This window comes from Actinia tenebrosa, unplaced genomic scaffold (genome assembly GCF_029948245.1).
Source record: "Actinia tenebrosa isolate PJP-AT-01 unplaced genomic scaffold, QUT_ActTen_1.0 PGA_scaffold17__23_contigs__length_9995812, whole genome shotgun sequence".
Classification (NCBI taxonomy): domain Eukaryota; kingdom Metazoa; phylum Cnidaria; class Anthozoa; order Actiniaria; family Actiniidae; genus Actinia; species Actinia tenebrosa.
In genome coordinates, this window is record NW_028292577.1 from 6,184,839 (window position 1) to 6,198,279 (window position 13,441).

At 38.2% G+C, this 13,441-nt stretch overlaps 1 protein-coding gene across 3 annotated transcripts in view; it reads left to right on the forward strand.

The window, feature by feature from the left end:
* The first annotated feature begins 1,007 nt into the window (after nt 1-1,007).
* LOC116291156 (sorting nexin-14) overlaps nt 1,008-13,441 on the forward strand; it is a 37,612-nt gene continuing 25,178 nt past the window's right edge. For all 3 annotated transcript variants that reach the window (XM_089031909.1, XM_089031910.1, XM_089031908.1), the window contains exons 1-16: nt 1,008-1,153; nt 1,944-2,012; nt 2,252-2,303; nt 2,792-2,871; nt 3,823-3,901; nt 4,597-4,640; nt 5,337-5,424; nt 5,673-5,757; nt 5,852-6,014; nt 6,293-6,368; nt 7,728-7,772; nt 8,536-8,619; nt 9,153-9,267; nt 9,695-9,762; nt 11,140-11,227; nt 11,706-11,763. In XM_089031909.1, coding sequence (XP_088888035.1) covers nt 1,053-1,153; nt 1,944-2,012; nt 2,252-2,303; nt 2,792-2,871; nt 3,823-3,901; nt 4,597-4,640; nt 5,337-5,424; nt 5,673-5,757; nt 5,852-6,014; nt 6,293-6,368; nt 7,728-7,772; nt 8,536-8,619; nt 9,153-9,267; nt 9,695-9,762; nt 11,140-11,227; nt 11,706-11,763 — 1,295 coding nt within the window. In that variant the 5' untranslated portion in view covers nt 1,008-1,052. The remainder of the gene's footprint in view (nt 1,154-1,943; nt 2,013-2,251; nt 2,304-2,791; nt 2,872-3,822; nt 3,902-4,596; nt 4,641-5,336; nt 5,425-5,672; nt 5,758-5,851; nt 6,015-6,292; nt 6,369-7,727; nt 7,773-8,535; nt 8,620-9,152; nt 9,268-9,694; nt 9,763-11,139; nt 11,228-11,705; nt 11,764-13,441) is intronic.

Genomic DNA, 13,441 nt, shown 5'->3' on the forward strand with positions numbered 1-13,441 from the left:
TTTTCTTTTTTGATTTTTAAAATAATAGAATAGAGAAACTTTTCTATTTTTGAGTAACCTATTCCTGAGTAACCTGCTCCACATATTTTTAAACATCCACTGACCTCAATCCATATGATAACACAAACCAACTTAAAACTCGAACAAACCTTTTTATGCTTTCTACAATCCATAGCGCTAGTATTATTAAATATCAGGTACAAATCTGGCTAATAAAAATGACTTATAACAAGGTGAAGACGCCTACCATGGGGAATTGAGGGTCGTCGTCACGGGAAGCTTTGAATCCTTATTTTCTTAGTTTCGAATATACTGGTTTGTGAAGCTAAATTAAAAATTTGAGTAGCCAAATAAAAGAAAGATCTTTTCACGCATCTTGAACTTTCTTGGTCAGTTTATATACCCCAGTAAGTCCTACTGCACTGAGCCTTGAATTTGAGCAACTAACGAAAAAATAAAAAAAATATGCGCAGACATTAATTTTCGACACGTGATTCCCAGCCCCACTTCCAATCAATCACTTTGATAAATTAGAAATCGATTAGCAATTGTCCGGGATCTCTATTATACGTCCGCAAAGGACTCTTGGGAATTGCCACGAAGAAACCTGTGTACTAATTGCGCAATAGCGCAACGCAGTCATGACGTCATAAAAACGAAAACAAAGGCGAAATTCGGACAAACAAACTTACAAGTTTACTTTCAGCAGATAATTTTCACAGCCGATCGCAGTTGATCTTAGTTTACATGGGTTATTATTGTAACTTTAAGTAAAAATAATAAAATCGGTTCGTATAATGCTCGTAGCGGTTAAACAGAATACAATGTTTGTCCGAATCTTTAAGCTATTATTAGAATCAGTGCGCTGCGCTATTTCATAATTCTGATGCAGTAAAATACGGAGATACGCAACGCATTAATGACATTTCCAGGAGAGTGACACGTGGGTAAAAGGGAAAGTACTGGACCTGACAACAACACAGAAGCGAGGTCATTATACAAGAAAACAAGATGGCGGACGAACATCTCTTCATAACACTAACTTCCGTTTAATGAAAATGGAAAGTTCTGAGGGACAAGACCTCAATAGACTAAAGCCAATACTAGCTGCAGGGTCTGTTTGTTTGTTCTTCTTCACTTTCCAGTTTTTTAGGTAAGTATTAAGCGTTGAATTATAGGATTATTTCATGTTTATCTGCAAGATGAAGCGAGGACTTCCAAAACTATGTCGGAATGACCTCATGACCTCATATTCTGCATAATGTGATGAAAAAGTGAAATTGTAAATTTAAGAGTAGTGTTGACATTCGAGCATGTAACTTTTGTGAAAGGGATAGTTATTTAAGTCTTACTTAAGCTTAAATCTAAGTATTTGTAATGACGTATAAAATATTTAAGCTTACCTTCGTTATGACTTTTTGAAAGGTAAAACTTTTTGCATGAAATGAATTATTTGATTTTGAAGCAGTTATATCGTCAAATTTGATTTTTCGTAATTACGAGCAGGAAAAAATAAAAATAAGGTCTTGATAGTTGATCAATGATATTCTAAATGTACCCAATATTTGTATTATATATGTCAGAACAGGCAATCTGAGTTTTGCAGCTAAATATATTTTGAGTTTGGTTTCAGTTTCTGTTGGATTCACACATAGCGTACAAAATGGTTTGGTTTATAGTTACGTGTATGAAATAAAATATTTTGTATCTAGATTGTGTGACCGCAAACATGACTGTTATTTTAGTGAAGGTTTTGTTTCCACTATGTTAAAAGCAATCATTTTCTTGCACCTTACGTACAAGAATGCGCTAGAATTATGGTATAGCAGTTATTACCTTCAGAGCTATAGGCTCCCTGCGGACACTGTTACAGGCATGTACTCAGGCATACAAAAACAGGCTAATAGTTCGTAGTACTGATCAGGTTTGTTTCATAATCCAAGGTATATTTCTATTCTTATTGGGATATGGATATTAGCTGCTGGTATCGGAGGAGGCTACATTCTTTTCAGGTAAGGTTTTAGTATAGTAAAAGGTACGATATCATCTTTATTAAATGATCAAATATTTCTGAGTCAAGTGGAATTTATTATCAGAAATGTGGAGGGTCAGACAGCATACAGTACTGTAGCATGATGAAAGCAATACTGTAAAAAAAGATTGAGAGGGTTCATCATGTAGATAAACTGCAATTGTTTGTCTTAATTTATGAAATAAAGTTTATTCAGACAAACTTCTTTTTCTGTTTTAGTTATTTCTCCAGCATTCCAAGTCTACTTATCAACCATAGACCCAGAGAAAAGGTAGATTTGAATGCAGAAAATGCTTTCTATCCTAGCACTAGCATATGGAGGAGATGGAGGGGGGAGGGGAGGAGGAAGGGGACACATATCCCCCTCCCCCTAAGTTAACTTTCAGCACCCAAATTTAATCAATTCATGCTATATGCATAGATTCTCGTGGATTTGGTGGGAAAATGGCACATTGTCCCCCTATAATTGAGGCCTTGCCACTTCATCCTGGTATAGAATATATGTATATCTTTTGTAGCTATATATTGGTGATATTGGATTTTCCCAGTACTTGCATGGTTACAGTTTCTTGTCCTAGGTATGGTGTATATGTACAGTAGGGACCTCCCCCATGTATCTACTTTGCTCTCTCTACTACAGTGTAGCTCTGGTGTTATTTCTAGGTTGTCTATGAAGATGATGAAAAATTGTGAGCACCTAAGGGGACCTTCCCAACATATCTACTTTACTCACTCTATTAGCTCTGATGTTATTCCTAGGTTGTTTATGAAGATGATGAAAAGTTGTTAGCACCTAAAGGATGTACAATATGTGGAAATTCTAGATGTCAGAGACACAGGTAAAGAAAATGAATTGAAAAGTTAACCATGATATCTAGTATAAATATGTGTCATGGTGAATATCAAGCTATCATGAATTCAATTGCAATACCTCTTTGAGAGATAAAGGGAAAGCACGGGTAGCATGTTCCACTAATGCACTGCCTCTCACCAATGCGACCTGGGTTTGAGTCCTGTCGGTCTTGTGTGTCATATGTGAGTAGAGCTATGTTGGTTCTCTCCTGTGCTTTGAGGATTTTTCGACAGGTTCTCTGATTTTTCTCCCTCCTCAAAAATCAACTTCTAAATTCCAATTGAATCTTTGGGCTCTCAACTAGTTGGAGTCCCAGCTCTGTTGTGATTGTCCCATGCTGTGATACAACAGCTAAAGCTTAATATATTTTTTATAGATTTCTTTAAAATAGCAATTAGTCCTTGAGCCCAAATGGAATTCAATGAGAACACAGCATTGATGATAGACCACTAATAAGTTGGATTTCACTACTATGGTTTAATTTTTTATGAGTTAATAATTATATTCCTATCTATTGGACCATATCCACTTCCAAGATCCTAATGTTTTCCACTTTCATACCATATCATTTCAATAGCCCACTTTTGAGATATGCTTCACTTGTGATGCACAAAGGTTTCAGTATGAGGCTATGTGTAAAATTAAATTAATTCTTACCGCCTGTCACGAATGACTGAGGATTTAGCACATAGCCTCATACTGAAACCTTTGTCGTGACAAGTGAAGCATATCTCGGAAGTGGGCTATTAGAGTAGGATCTCTTTGATTAATGGTTAAGTTTGAGGAGACACATGAATATTGATACGACTCAAACAAAGAGAATGACATGGGATCTGAAAAGGGAAGAAAGTACACCCATTAGTGGATTTGGTACATTGTATCACAAATGAAAATTATTAAATTCAGTTCTCATTTCATTCATTGTGTTTAAATTCAGACCAGAAATAGCAAGAATAAAAATACAACCCTGGGTTGATCTTAATATACCAGAATCTGTAGATATTGCTCTGGATGAGGTTAGTTGTCATGTTGTTCTATATTAGCTTGCACAGCAGCAGTTTGGGGAGGGGGGAAGGGAGGAGGAGGGGAATAGGACTGGGGAGCTCCCTTCTTCTCAGTCCTCATCCCACCCCTCTTCCTCCTATTTTCCCCTTTCTCAATTCTCTATCAATGAACTACTTTGAAGATACAGCAGCCATCTTGGATCCCTACTGTAGACATTATGGGGCGTCCAGGGGGCAAATAAAGCTGTGCTACAGTAATGACGTCAATAGTCCCCTTCACAGTTCCCTGCGCCATCTTGAAAGGTAGCCGTACCTTTGCATTGAAGTGAGATGAACGGTGAGCTTGCAATGATAGAGACCTTTTTTTAACACCAAGGACAATCATTCGCATGTCTCTATCATTGCAAGCTCACCGTTCGTCTCCCTACAATGCAAAGGTACGGCTACCTTTCAAGATGGTGCAGGGAACTGTGAAGGGGACTATTGATATTATCAGCTCACCAAAGAGAACAATACAACAAAAGATGAATTAAGATGGCACATCCATCACCTTCACCCATAAAAGAAAGACAAACACACAAAACTCTATATATTTTCTGTCATCTTTGTTTTGTTTTGCCCCCTGGCAAGATGGCCGCTGAATTGTTTGTTTTGAAAGACTAGCATTAGCATCATTAGAATTCATTTGATCTTTTGTCTGTCTTCAGTTTCTTTGCCTGGTTCTTAAGAATTTTGTGTATGGTTGGTACAGGTGAGGAACTAAATTATAATGAATCCCTTCCTCCCTCCCTACCTCCCTCCCTCCCTCCCTTCTCCTCCCTCCTCCCTTCCTCCCTCCCTTCCTCCCTCCCTCCCTCTCTCCCTCCTTCCCTCCCTCCCTCCCTCTCTCTTCCATCTTCTTTTCCCTCCATTTCTTCTTTCTTTCTGTCCCTATTTATCTCCCTCCCTCTTTCTCTCTTCCATCTTTTCACCTACACTGTACTACACTCCCTCCTCCCACCTTCTTCCAGGGTTCACACAGCTTCTGGAATTCCTGTAAAATTCCTGGAATTTTGAAACTTTCTTCCAGGGCCCTGGAAAACTCCTTGAACATTTTATTTTTGACACCAGCTCCTGCAAAAGTCCTTGAAATTTCTATTAGTATTAGATTAAATATTAGACAAATAAAATTAAAAAGAAGAGTGTTTTCTCGACCAACACTTAGTACAGTATGTGGCTTGTTCTATAGGAAAACTGTTGTAGTGTTTCTGATCTAAAATTTCAGAGCTAATGGTGCTGACATTTTTATAGTTATACTCCGTAAAACTCCAGGAAATTTAACTCCTGGAATTTTGCAAGCTCCTAGTAGTATGAACTCTGTCTTCATTTATTCCGCATTTATTGTTTCATTTTTTTAATTCCCTGGTTGCCTAGTAACTATGAATAAAAAATATATGTTATTTCCTAGTGAACTGAGTTCAGATGATACATTTGTGGATGAGCTTCGTAGTAGCCTGAGATATATAGCATCTGTACTTGTCAGAAGAGTTAGAAAGGTAGGGAACCCATGTCAATCCTTTCAAATCTGTCCATCCATCCCTCCCTCCACACCCATCATTCTGTGTCAATCCATTCATCCATTTTTCCAATCAATCCGCTAGTTGTTTATTTCTTTGTTCATTTATTTCTTGGCTTATTTACATGTACATGTAAGTTTTCATCTCTTGTTGCTGCCCTACATGCCAGCAGGCATAATGGGCAGTAAATAAGTTGGCTAAAAGTAATCCTTAATTCTTCTCTCCAGATTGACATTACAAGCCTTGTAACAGACAAGCTAATCAAGGAGGGCATCAAACACTTTGATCTTTATACCAGAGCTAAAGACAAAGGTACCACTTGCATATCCAATTACTTCCCTACCAATGCCACCTTCGTGTGAATATTATTCCCATTATCTCAGTATTTCTCTCATTTATTTTCTAGTTGAACAGAATGAAGGTTCTCATAACCCATCATCTGTCATTAAGTACCTAGAATCAGACATGCATTGTGCACTATTCAGCAGATCCATGGAGCTACAGTACCTGAGAAAACTTGCTGATGGTGCATTACCTCATCTACTCCCCCATCACTCATTGGATTGCAGGTAATATAAGAGGTAGAGGTTATTTACTGGTATTGAATATCCATGCAGACCAAGGCTGTTAGGCTGAGATCCGTTTTCAAGGCATAGGGTACAGTTTTCCCCTGTACGGACCAACTTTAGGATGGTAAATGACCAAATCTTGCCCCTCTATTTACTTTGGGTTTGCAACTTTTTGTTTTTGTTTAGAAATCCATTATCCCAGTATACCAGACCGTGGTAAAAGATGGCCATGGTCAAAAATTGGCATTTTCTCAAATTTTCTAACCATCTTTTTGTAGGAGTCTCATAGTACTATTGAGAGAACTTCTATCTGGAGTTGTTCTTCTAACACTAATGGACAAGCTATCAGATCCAGTAAGTAAATATACTCTACAAATGTATATTAAATGTATGTATGTAGCTATTGTAAAGAGCCTAAGTAAGCTTCTTGAAGATGAGTACTTCCAAAACCTGTGAATGCCATCGACAGTCTTGGTTTTCTCACTGGACTCTGAAAATGACTTCCACTCAGGTTGTTGAAACATCAATCACCACCAACAACAGTCTTTCTCAAGACTACACTCACCTGGACCATTACACTTCACAACAAACTGTCAGTCACCACCAACAACAGTCTTTCTGTAGACTACACTCACCTGGACCATTACACTTCACAGCAAACTGTCAGTCACCACCAACAACAGTCTTTCTGTAGACTACACTCACCTGGACCATTACACTTCACAACAAACTGTCAGTCACCACCAACAACAGTCTTTCTCAAGACTACACTCACCTGGACGATCATACCTCACAACAAACTGTCAGTCACCACCACCAACAGTCTTTCTCAAGACTACACTCACCTGGACCATTACACTTCACAACAAACTGTCAGTCACCACCAACAACAGTCTTTCTGTAGACTACACTCACCTGGACCATTACACTTCACAACAAACTGTCAGTCACCACCAACAACAGTCTTTCTGTAGACTACACTCACCTGGACCATTACACTTCACAACAAACTGTCAGTCACCACCAACAACAGTCTTTCTGTAGACTACACTCACCTGGACCATTACACTTCACAACAAACTGTCAGTCACCACCAACAACAGTCTTTCTCAAGACTACACTCACCTGGACCATTACACTTCACAACAAACTGTCAGTCACCACCAACAACAGTCTTTCTCAAGACTACACTCACCTGGACCATTACACTTCACAACAAACTGTCAGTCACCACCAACAACAGTCTTTCTCAAGACTACACTCACCTGGACCATTACACTTCACAACAAACTGTCAGTCACCACCAACAACAGTCTTTCTCAAGACTACACTCACCTCACAACAAACTTAAACACCTGGTTCAAACCATTTACACTTCTCACAACTTTGTTTTGCTCGAATAGAAATTGTTCACAGAAGACAAGAGAGGTCAAATTGCAGCAAGTTTTGAATATTAGAGGGGTTGTCAGAAAACTGTTAGTTAGTAGAGAAATGTAATTGTCAGACGAAATAAACATCAACATATTATTAATGGAAAACAGATAATTTTTTTCTGGTTAATTTACCAAAAAAATGGATTGAATTTTTTTGTTTAATTATCTGTCTATGTTGCTCGTTGGTCTTTCTGCCTGTCTGTCCATACCAGTTTTGTTTGCTTTTTGTCAATAATGTTAGTATAATTCCAAACTTTGTTTCTGTTTTTTTCTTCTTCAGGACTTTGTAAATAGCTTGTGGTTGGTTTTCCTAGATAAGAACCCAGTAAGTGCAAAAGATGATCCAGGGGGTAGGGGGGGGGGCCAGGGTCAGGACTCCCCATTTTCCTTCTTGTTTAGTTAAAGGTGGCTGTTTACTTTAAAAAGAATCTGATGAAAAAACGTTTTTCGAATCACAATTTTTATGGTTCCTCAATAAAATTTTGGAAGTTCTTGTTCTGCAGTTTTGACTGGTTTTAGTGCCTCGCACATTGTGGTCTCAAATAATGGTGTCATCATTGTTGTGTAGGAGCATGCACAGTAGATTAATTTTCCTATAGCAGGCAGGACTTCAACTTATGAATATTTTCTCTGATCAGAGTGACAGAAGCCAAGAAGTCAAAAAACTTTCCCATTTGTAGTGAAATCTTCTTATCAACTTTTTGTCTCATTCTCTCATAACATGTTAACATGCCTGCCCCTTGAGCTATTTTTCTTGATTTTTCTAATTGTTTCTTAAAAATTACTCTATAGAGAAGATACCATAGTTTGTGTAGTTGATATTATCTCATATCTAGTCCATAGAAAAAAAATCTCTTATCATCAATAACTAAATGCGAGGTCTTTAAGTTATGGGATGAGTTTTTCCCAATGTCTTATTTTTCGGTCCGTACTGTCAGTTATGGACCGCAAATGGACCAATCATAGAGCATGGAATCACCTTGCAGTAAGATTGTTTAGGGTCTGCTGTATCCTGTCCCCAGGCTATTGTTGATATATCCTGTTTATTCTGTGTATGTTAACTGATACTCTGATTGTTTTCCCTGTAGATGGTTGCTTCTAATCAGCCTCCATCGTCTAAGGTTCCATTTCTCAAGAACTTTGCAAGACCTCGAGCTCCAATAAGGAATTCTGTAAGTACTATCATAGATTATTATTATCATCATCATCACAATCATCATCCATCATCATCATCACCATCACCATAACCAACACGATGATCATGGGAAGGCATTTTTACGTTACGGCATGTCGTACCATGTGTGTGCTGTAAGTCAGTACCATTCATTTTCTACTCATACGATAACCATTCTTATGGGAAGCCATTTTTATGTTGCCACATGTCGTACTGTGTACGTGCTGTAAGCCAGTATTGTATGCTTCCCACTCATATGATAACCATTCTTATTTCCTATGAATACTAAGGTGTAGGAAGCTTCTTCATTAACACTTTGGGTTGTATTCCTGCACTCTACCACCATAATAATTTACCCTTATGTTTTTTCATGTATTATTTTATATTGTTGTAAGTGGAAATAAAAACCTTGAACCTTTCTTATATGGGAAGCTATTTCAATTGTTTCAGCCTGTTAGTCAGTACCGTACGTATCCCACTCATACGAATACTCTATGTTACGACAAACGTTCTTTGTATTTTGATTTTCAGGCTCTGTATTTGTCACTTGGTGAAATTCTTCATTCGCAAACAGCTCTCTTTCCGTTCATGCAATTCATGAGGAAAGAAGCTTCGCTTAATGTATTACAATTCTGTTTAACTATAGGTTGGTATACATCAAATATTCTATTATGTAAGAATGAAATATTTTAAGAAGATCATGGATTCTTGAGATCTTAAGGGAGTCAAAGGTGACTTAGCGGTAGTGCCTGTCAACCCTGGGGTCTCAGGTTTGATTCCCAGACTCGGCATCTCATGTGAGTAGATTTGTGGTCCCTCTCCTCGATTGGAGTGCTTTTCTACGGGTTCTCCGATTTTTCTCCCTCAAAACTCAAAACATGCTGTTTTTTAGGGTGTCGATAACATTGAAAGTTTAAGAAAAAAACCCGCAGAAATTAAAAGAATAGATGTTACTGAAAGGCTACTTGGAAAACTGGACACATTAGAAACCCCATGGTTTGCTATGCAAATCAGTGTACTTACTCAAAAGAAATGCTTAATAATACTTTCTTTTTTAATTCTATTTGTTTCAGAGGATTTTAATAAAAGATTTTTCGCTCCTAATCTCTGCCTGGAGGAGGAGCAGTCCTTGATGAAGGAGGTAAACAAAGTTAGCTCAACAAAATGATTTTGATGCGAAAAAATGCGCCTTCTTACTGCCTTTGCTCGACAAAGCTCACATCGTATGCGACCCAATCATAGGTGATGTTCAGGGCCTGTGACGGTGCGGCGCCCAAGCATTCTGATTGGTTGAGCAGTAAGATCATGTGCAGTGATTTGTTCAGCCATAGTTAATAGACTACTAACTATGGTTCAGTAGATGTTTCCGGTGACCGTGCTGTAAGAGTGGAAACGAGAAATGGTAAATTCTAAGCTGCACCGTATCTTCCCAATATTACGTGTTGTGATTGGATGATTTATTTGAAAAAAATGGGAAGCCATTTCACTGTCATGGCATATCGTACCATGTGCGTACTGTAAGTCAGTACCGTACGTGTCCCACTCATACGATAAACAATATAATGGGAAGCCATTTCAATGTCATGGCATGTCGTACCATGTGCATACTGTAAGTCAGTACCGTACGTGTCCCACTCATACGATAAACAATATAATGGGAAGCCATTTCAATGTCATGGCATGTCGTACCATGTGCATACTGTAAGTCAGTACCGTACGTGTCCCACTCATACGATAAACAATATAATGGGAAGCCATTTCAATGTCATGGCATGTCGTACCATGTGCATACTGTAAGTCAGTACCGTACGTGTCCCACTCATACGATAAACAATATAATGGGAAGCACTTTCAATGTCATGGCATGTCGTACCATGTGCGTACTGTAAGTCAGTACCGTACGTGTCACACTCATGCGATGACCATTCTTATGGGAAGCCATTTCAATGTCATGGCATGTCGTACCATGTGCATACTGTAAGTCAGTATCGTACGTGTCCCACTCATACGATAAACAATATAATGGGAAGCCATTTCAATGTCATGGCATGTCGTACCATGTGCATACTGTAAGTCAGTACCGTACGTGTCACACTCATACGATAAACAATATAATGGGAAGCACTTTCAATGTCATGGCATGTCGTACCATGTGCGTACTGTAAGTCAGTACCGTACGTGTCACACTCATACAATAACCATTCTTATGGGAAGCCATTTTAATGTCACGGCATGCAGTTCCATGTGCGTACTGTAAGTCAGTACCGTACGTGTCCCACTCATACGATAAACACTATAATGGGAAGCACTTTCAATGTCATGGCATGTCGTACCATGTGTGTACTGTCGGTACCGTTCCTTTTCCACTCAAAAGAAAGAAACCAGCTGCAAATTTAGTCTGTCAGACATCCAATGCGATGCATGCATCTTGTATTTATATGTCAGCTCACAAAAATGAACATATTTCTTCTTGGATCTCAATGATCTTGTTTTCATTTTCTTATTTTCTATTTCACAGGCAAAGGAAATGTATAATAGTTATTTTGATATTAATGCAGTAGACAGAATCAACTTTGAAACCAATGTTGTTGAAGGACTGAAAAAATGTAAGTCAACCTCAAGCTCTGCACGTTTTAGACAGAACTCAGTGTTGGATTGGAAAAAACTCGTGGTGTATCACTCAAATCACACAAATATTTTACCATCCAACTATTCACATGATGTAAAAGGAATATTGAACATATTTGGTTGAGTTAGGGGTTAGGGGCTCTTTAACTACCACAGATAAAAATTTATTATTAACTTAGTGCTAGGTCCGAACTTATGTTATGGACCGCAAATTGACCAATCATAGCGCGTGAAACTACCTTGCCATATAAGGAAACATTTTTAAAAATTTAAATTTAATTAATTAATTATTTATTTATTTATCTATTTTTTTTATTATTTATTATTATTTCCCAATTAAGAAAAAAAAAAGTATTTTCCGTTATTTGTAGAAAAAAATCTGTTAAGTACCTCGATATTCTGAGTTTTTATTTATCTTCGTAGTAACGTTTCTTATTCTTATTGCTTGTCGTCTAGCTATTGATGCCCCTGTCAACAAGATGGAACGATTAAAAATGGCTGCTCTACTGTCCAAGTGAGTATAGAGTATACTCCAATGAATAACTAGTGGATGTTAGTTATCATTCCCATCCAATAGTGGTGCAGTACACAGGTAATGGCTGCTATGCTGTTAGCCTGCGTGCCTCCGAACGTTTACTCGTAAAGTCCGTCTGCGAAACAGCGCAGGAAATCTTGTTCCGGAACCCCCAACTGCGTACCTGGATTTCAGTACGCGATGCGATTGGCTCTTTCTTACAAGTACGCTGATTGGCTTTAATTATCGTTCCCAGTCCTACTCAAGTGTCATAGTTGTCAGAACGGTTTGTTGTGATCATTTCACGTGTGTGCGGGGCTTTCTCGATCAACTACTGTATCTATGTGCTTTTGAATGGAAATATTTTGTATTTTATGTGCTCGAGAAGTACCAAACCACAATATTCGGTATCTTGTAGATGGAAAGGCTAAGGTCAACGTTAAATTTGAGTTGGAAAGTCTGTCAATTGTTGGCAATCAACAAAGCAAATATATTTGCAAGTCGTGCTACCAAATATTGGCGAAGCGGCGAAGTGTTATACAACAACAACAAAAATTTGAGTCAGAAATACGAAGGCTTTACGACAAAAAAAAGTCACTCGTTCACACAAGCCCGAAGAGGGCTTCATCAGAGGAGATCAACCATGTAACTCCCAAAAAAAGTCGTAGCGAAGGAACACTGCATGGCTTTCTAACTTCGACTCCTACCTGTGACCGCTCAAGACCTACGATTCCTGACCTAAGAATTCCCGCAATTGATCCTTGCCCTGGGTCTCCAGTTCAGGGAGAATTTACTAATGGGGCACCTACAAAGGCAGAACATATTGACGTCTGCGTAAAGATGAAGTGGAAATCAAGAGAGAAGGAGAGAAAGCTCCCTGAAGAACTAGAATCGCTTGGGAAGATGTTAGTTCGGGGTACCTTTAAACAAATCGCCAATGCAACGTGGAGGTGCCCAGCTCTTAAAAAAGAACTAACAGCTCTCGTGTTAAAGGAAATTGAAAAAGAAGCAACACAGCTGTGTTCCAAAAAGAATCCGATCTCCCTCAGGAAGACAGACAAGGATAGCATGTTGTTATTTACAATGGAAAAGCTGGACGAAGAGATCAGTGAAAGAGCGCCACTGATGCATTCTTGTCTGTCAGCTGCTGCAATCAACAGTAAAAGTAGAGCCTTAAATACTTCTGGTGGTCATTTTGGAGCTATTGGGATGGCAGCTGCAGTTTGTCTTCGTAACAGGTCAAAGTCTATGATTGCTGCTCAACTTTTGATAACAACATTCCTCTATCATTCAAATTGGATGGTAAGTACTATGTCTGATTTGAAAATAATTTCATAAATAGAATATACTATAATATACACTACACAAATAATGTATATTTAGCAACACTGCTGCCCTACTGATTATAACAGTATTACATTTCTGTTGATGAAAATTTTAAAAAAAGCATTAACAAAAGACAAATATTTCTCATGAAAAAAGGAATCTGATAATTGCGAATATTTCATTTCATATTTCAAGCATGTTCAAGATATAGGAATAAAACCTGAGAGGCTGATATGATCTTAGCAAAAAAAATGTTTGTGACACTCCATTATTTTTGTTTTAGGCAACTCTTGCTCGACTGGCCCCTCTCCGGCTTACAACAAGCCATACATATCTATACAAGAAGTTAGAT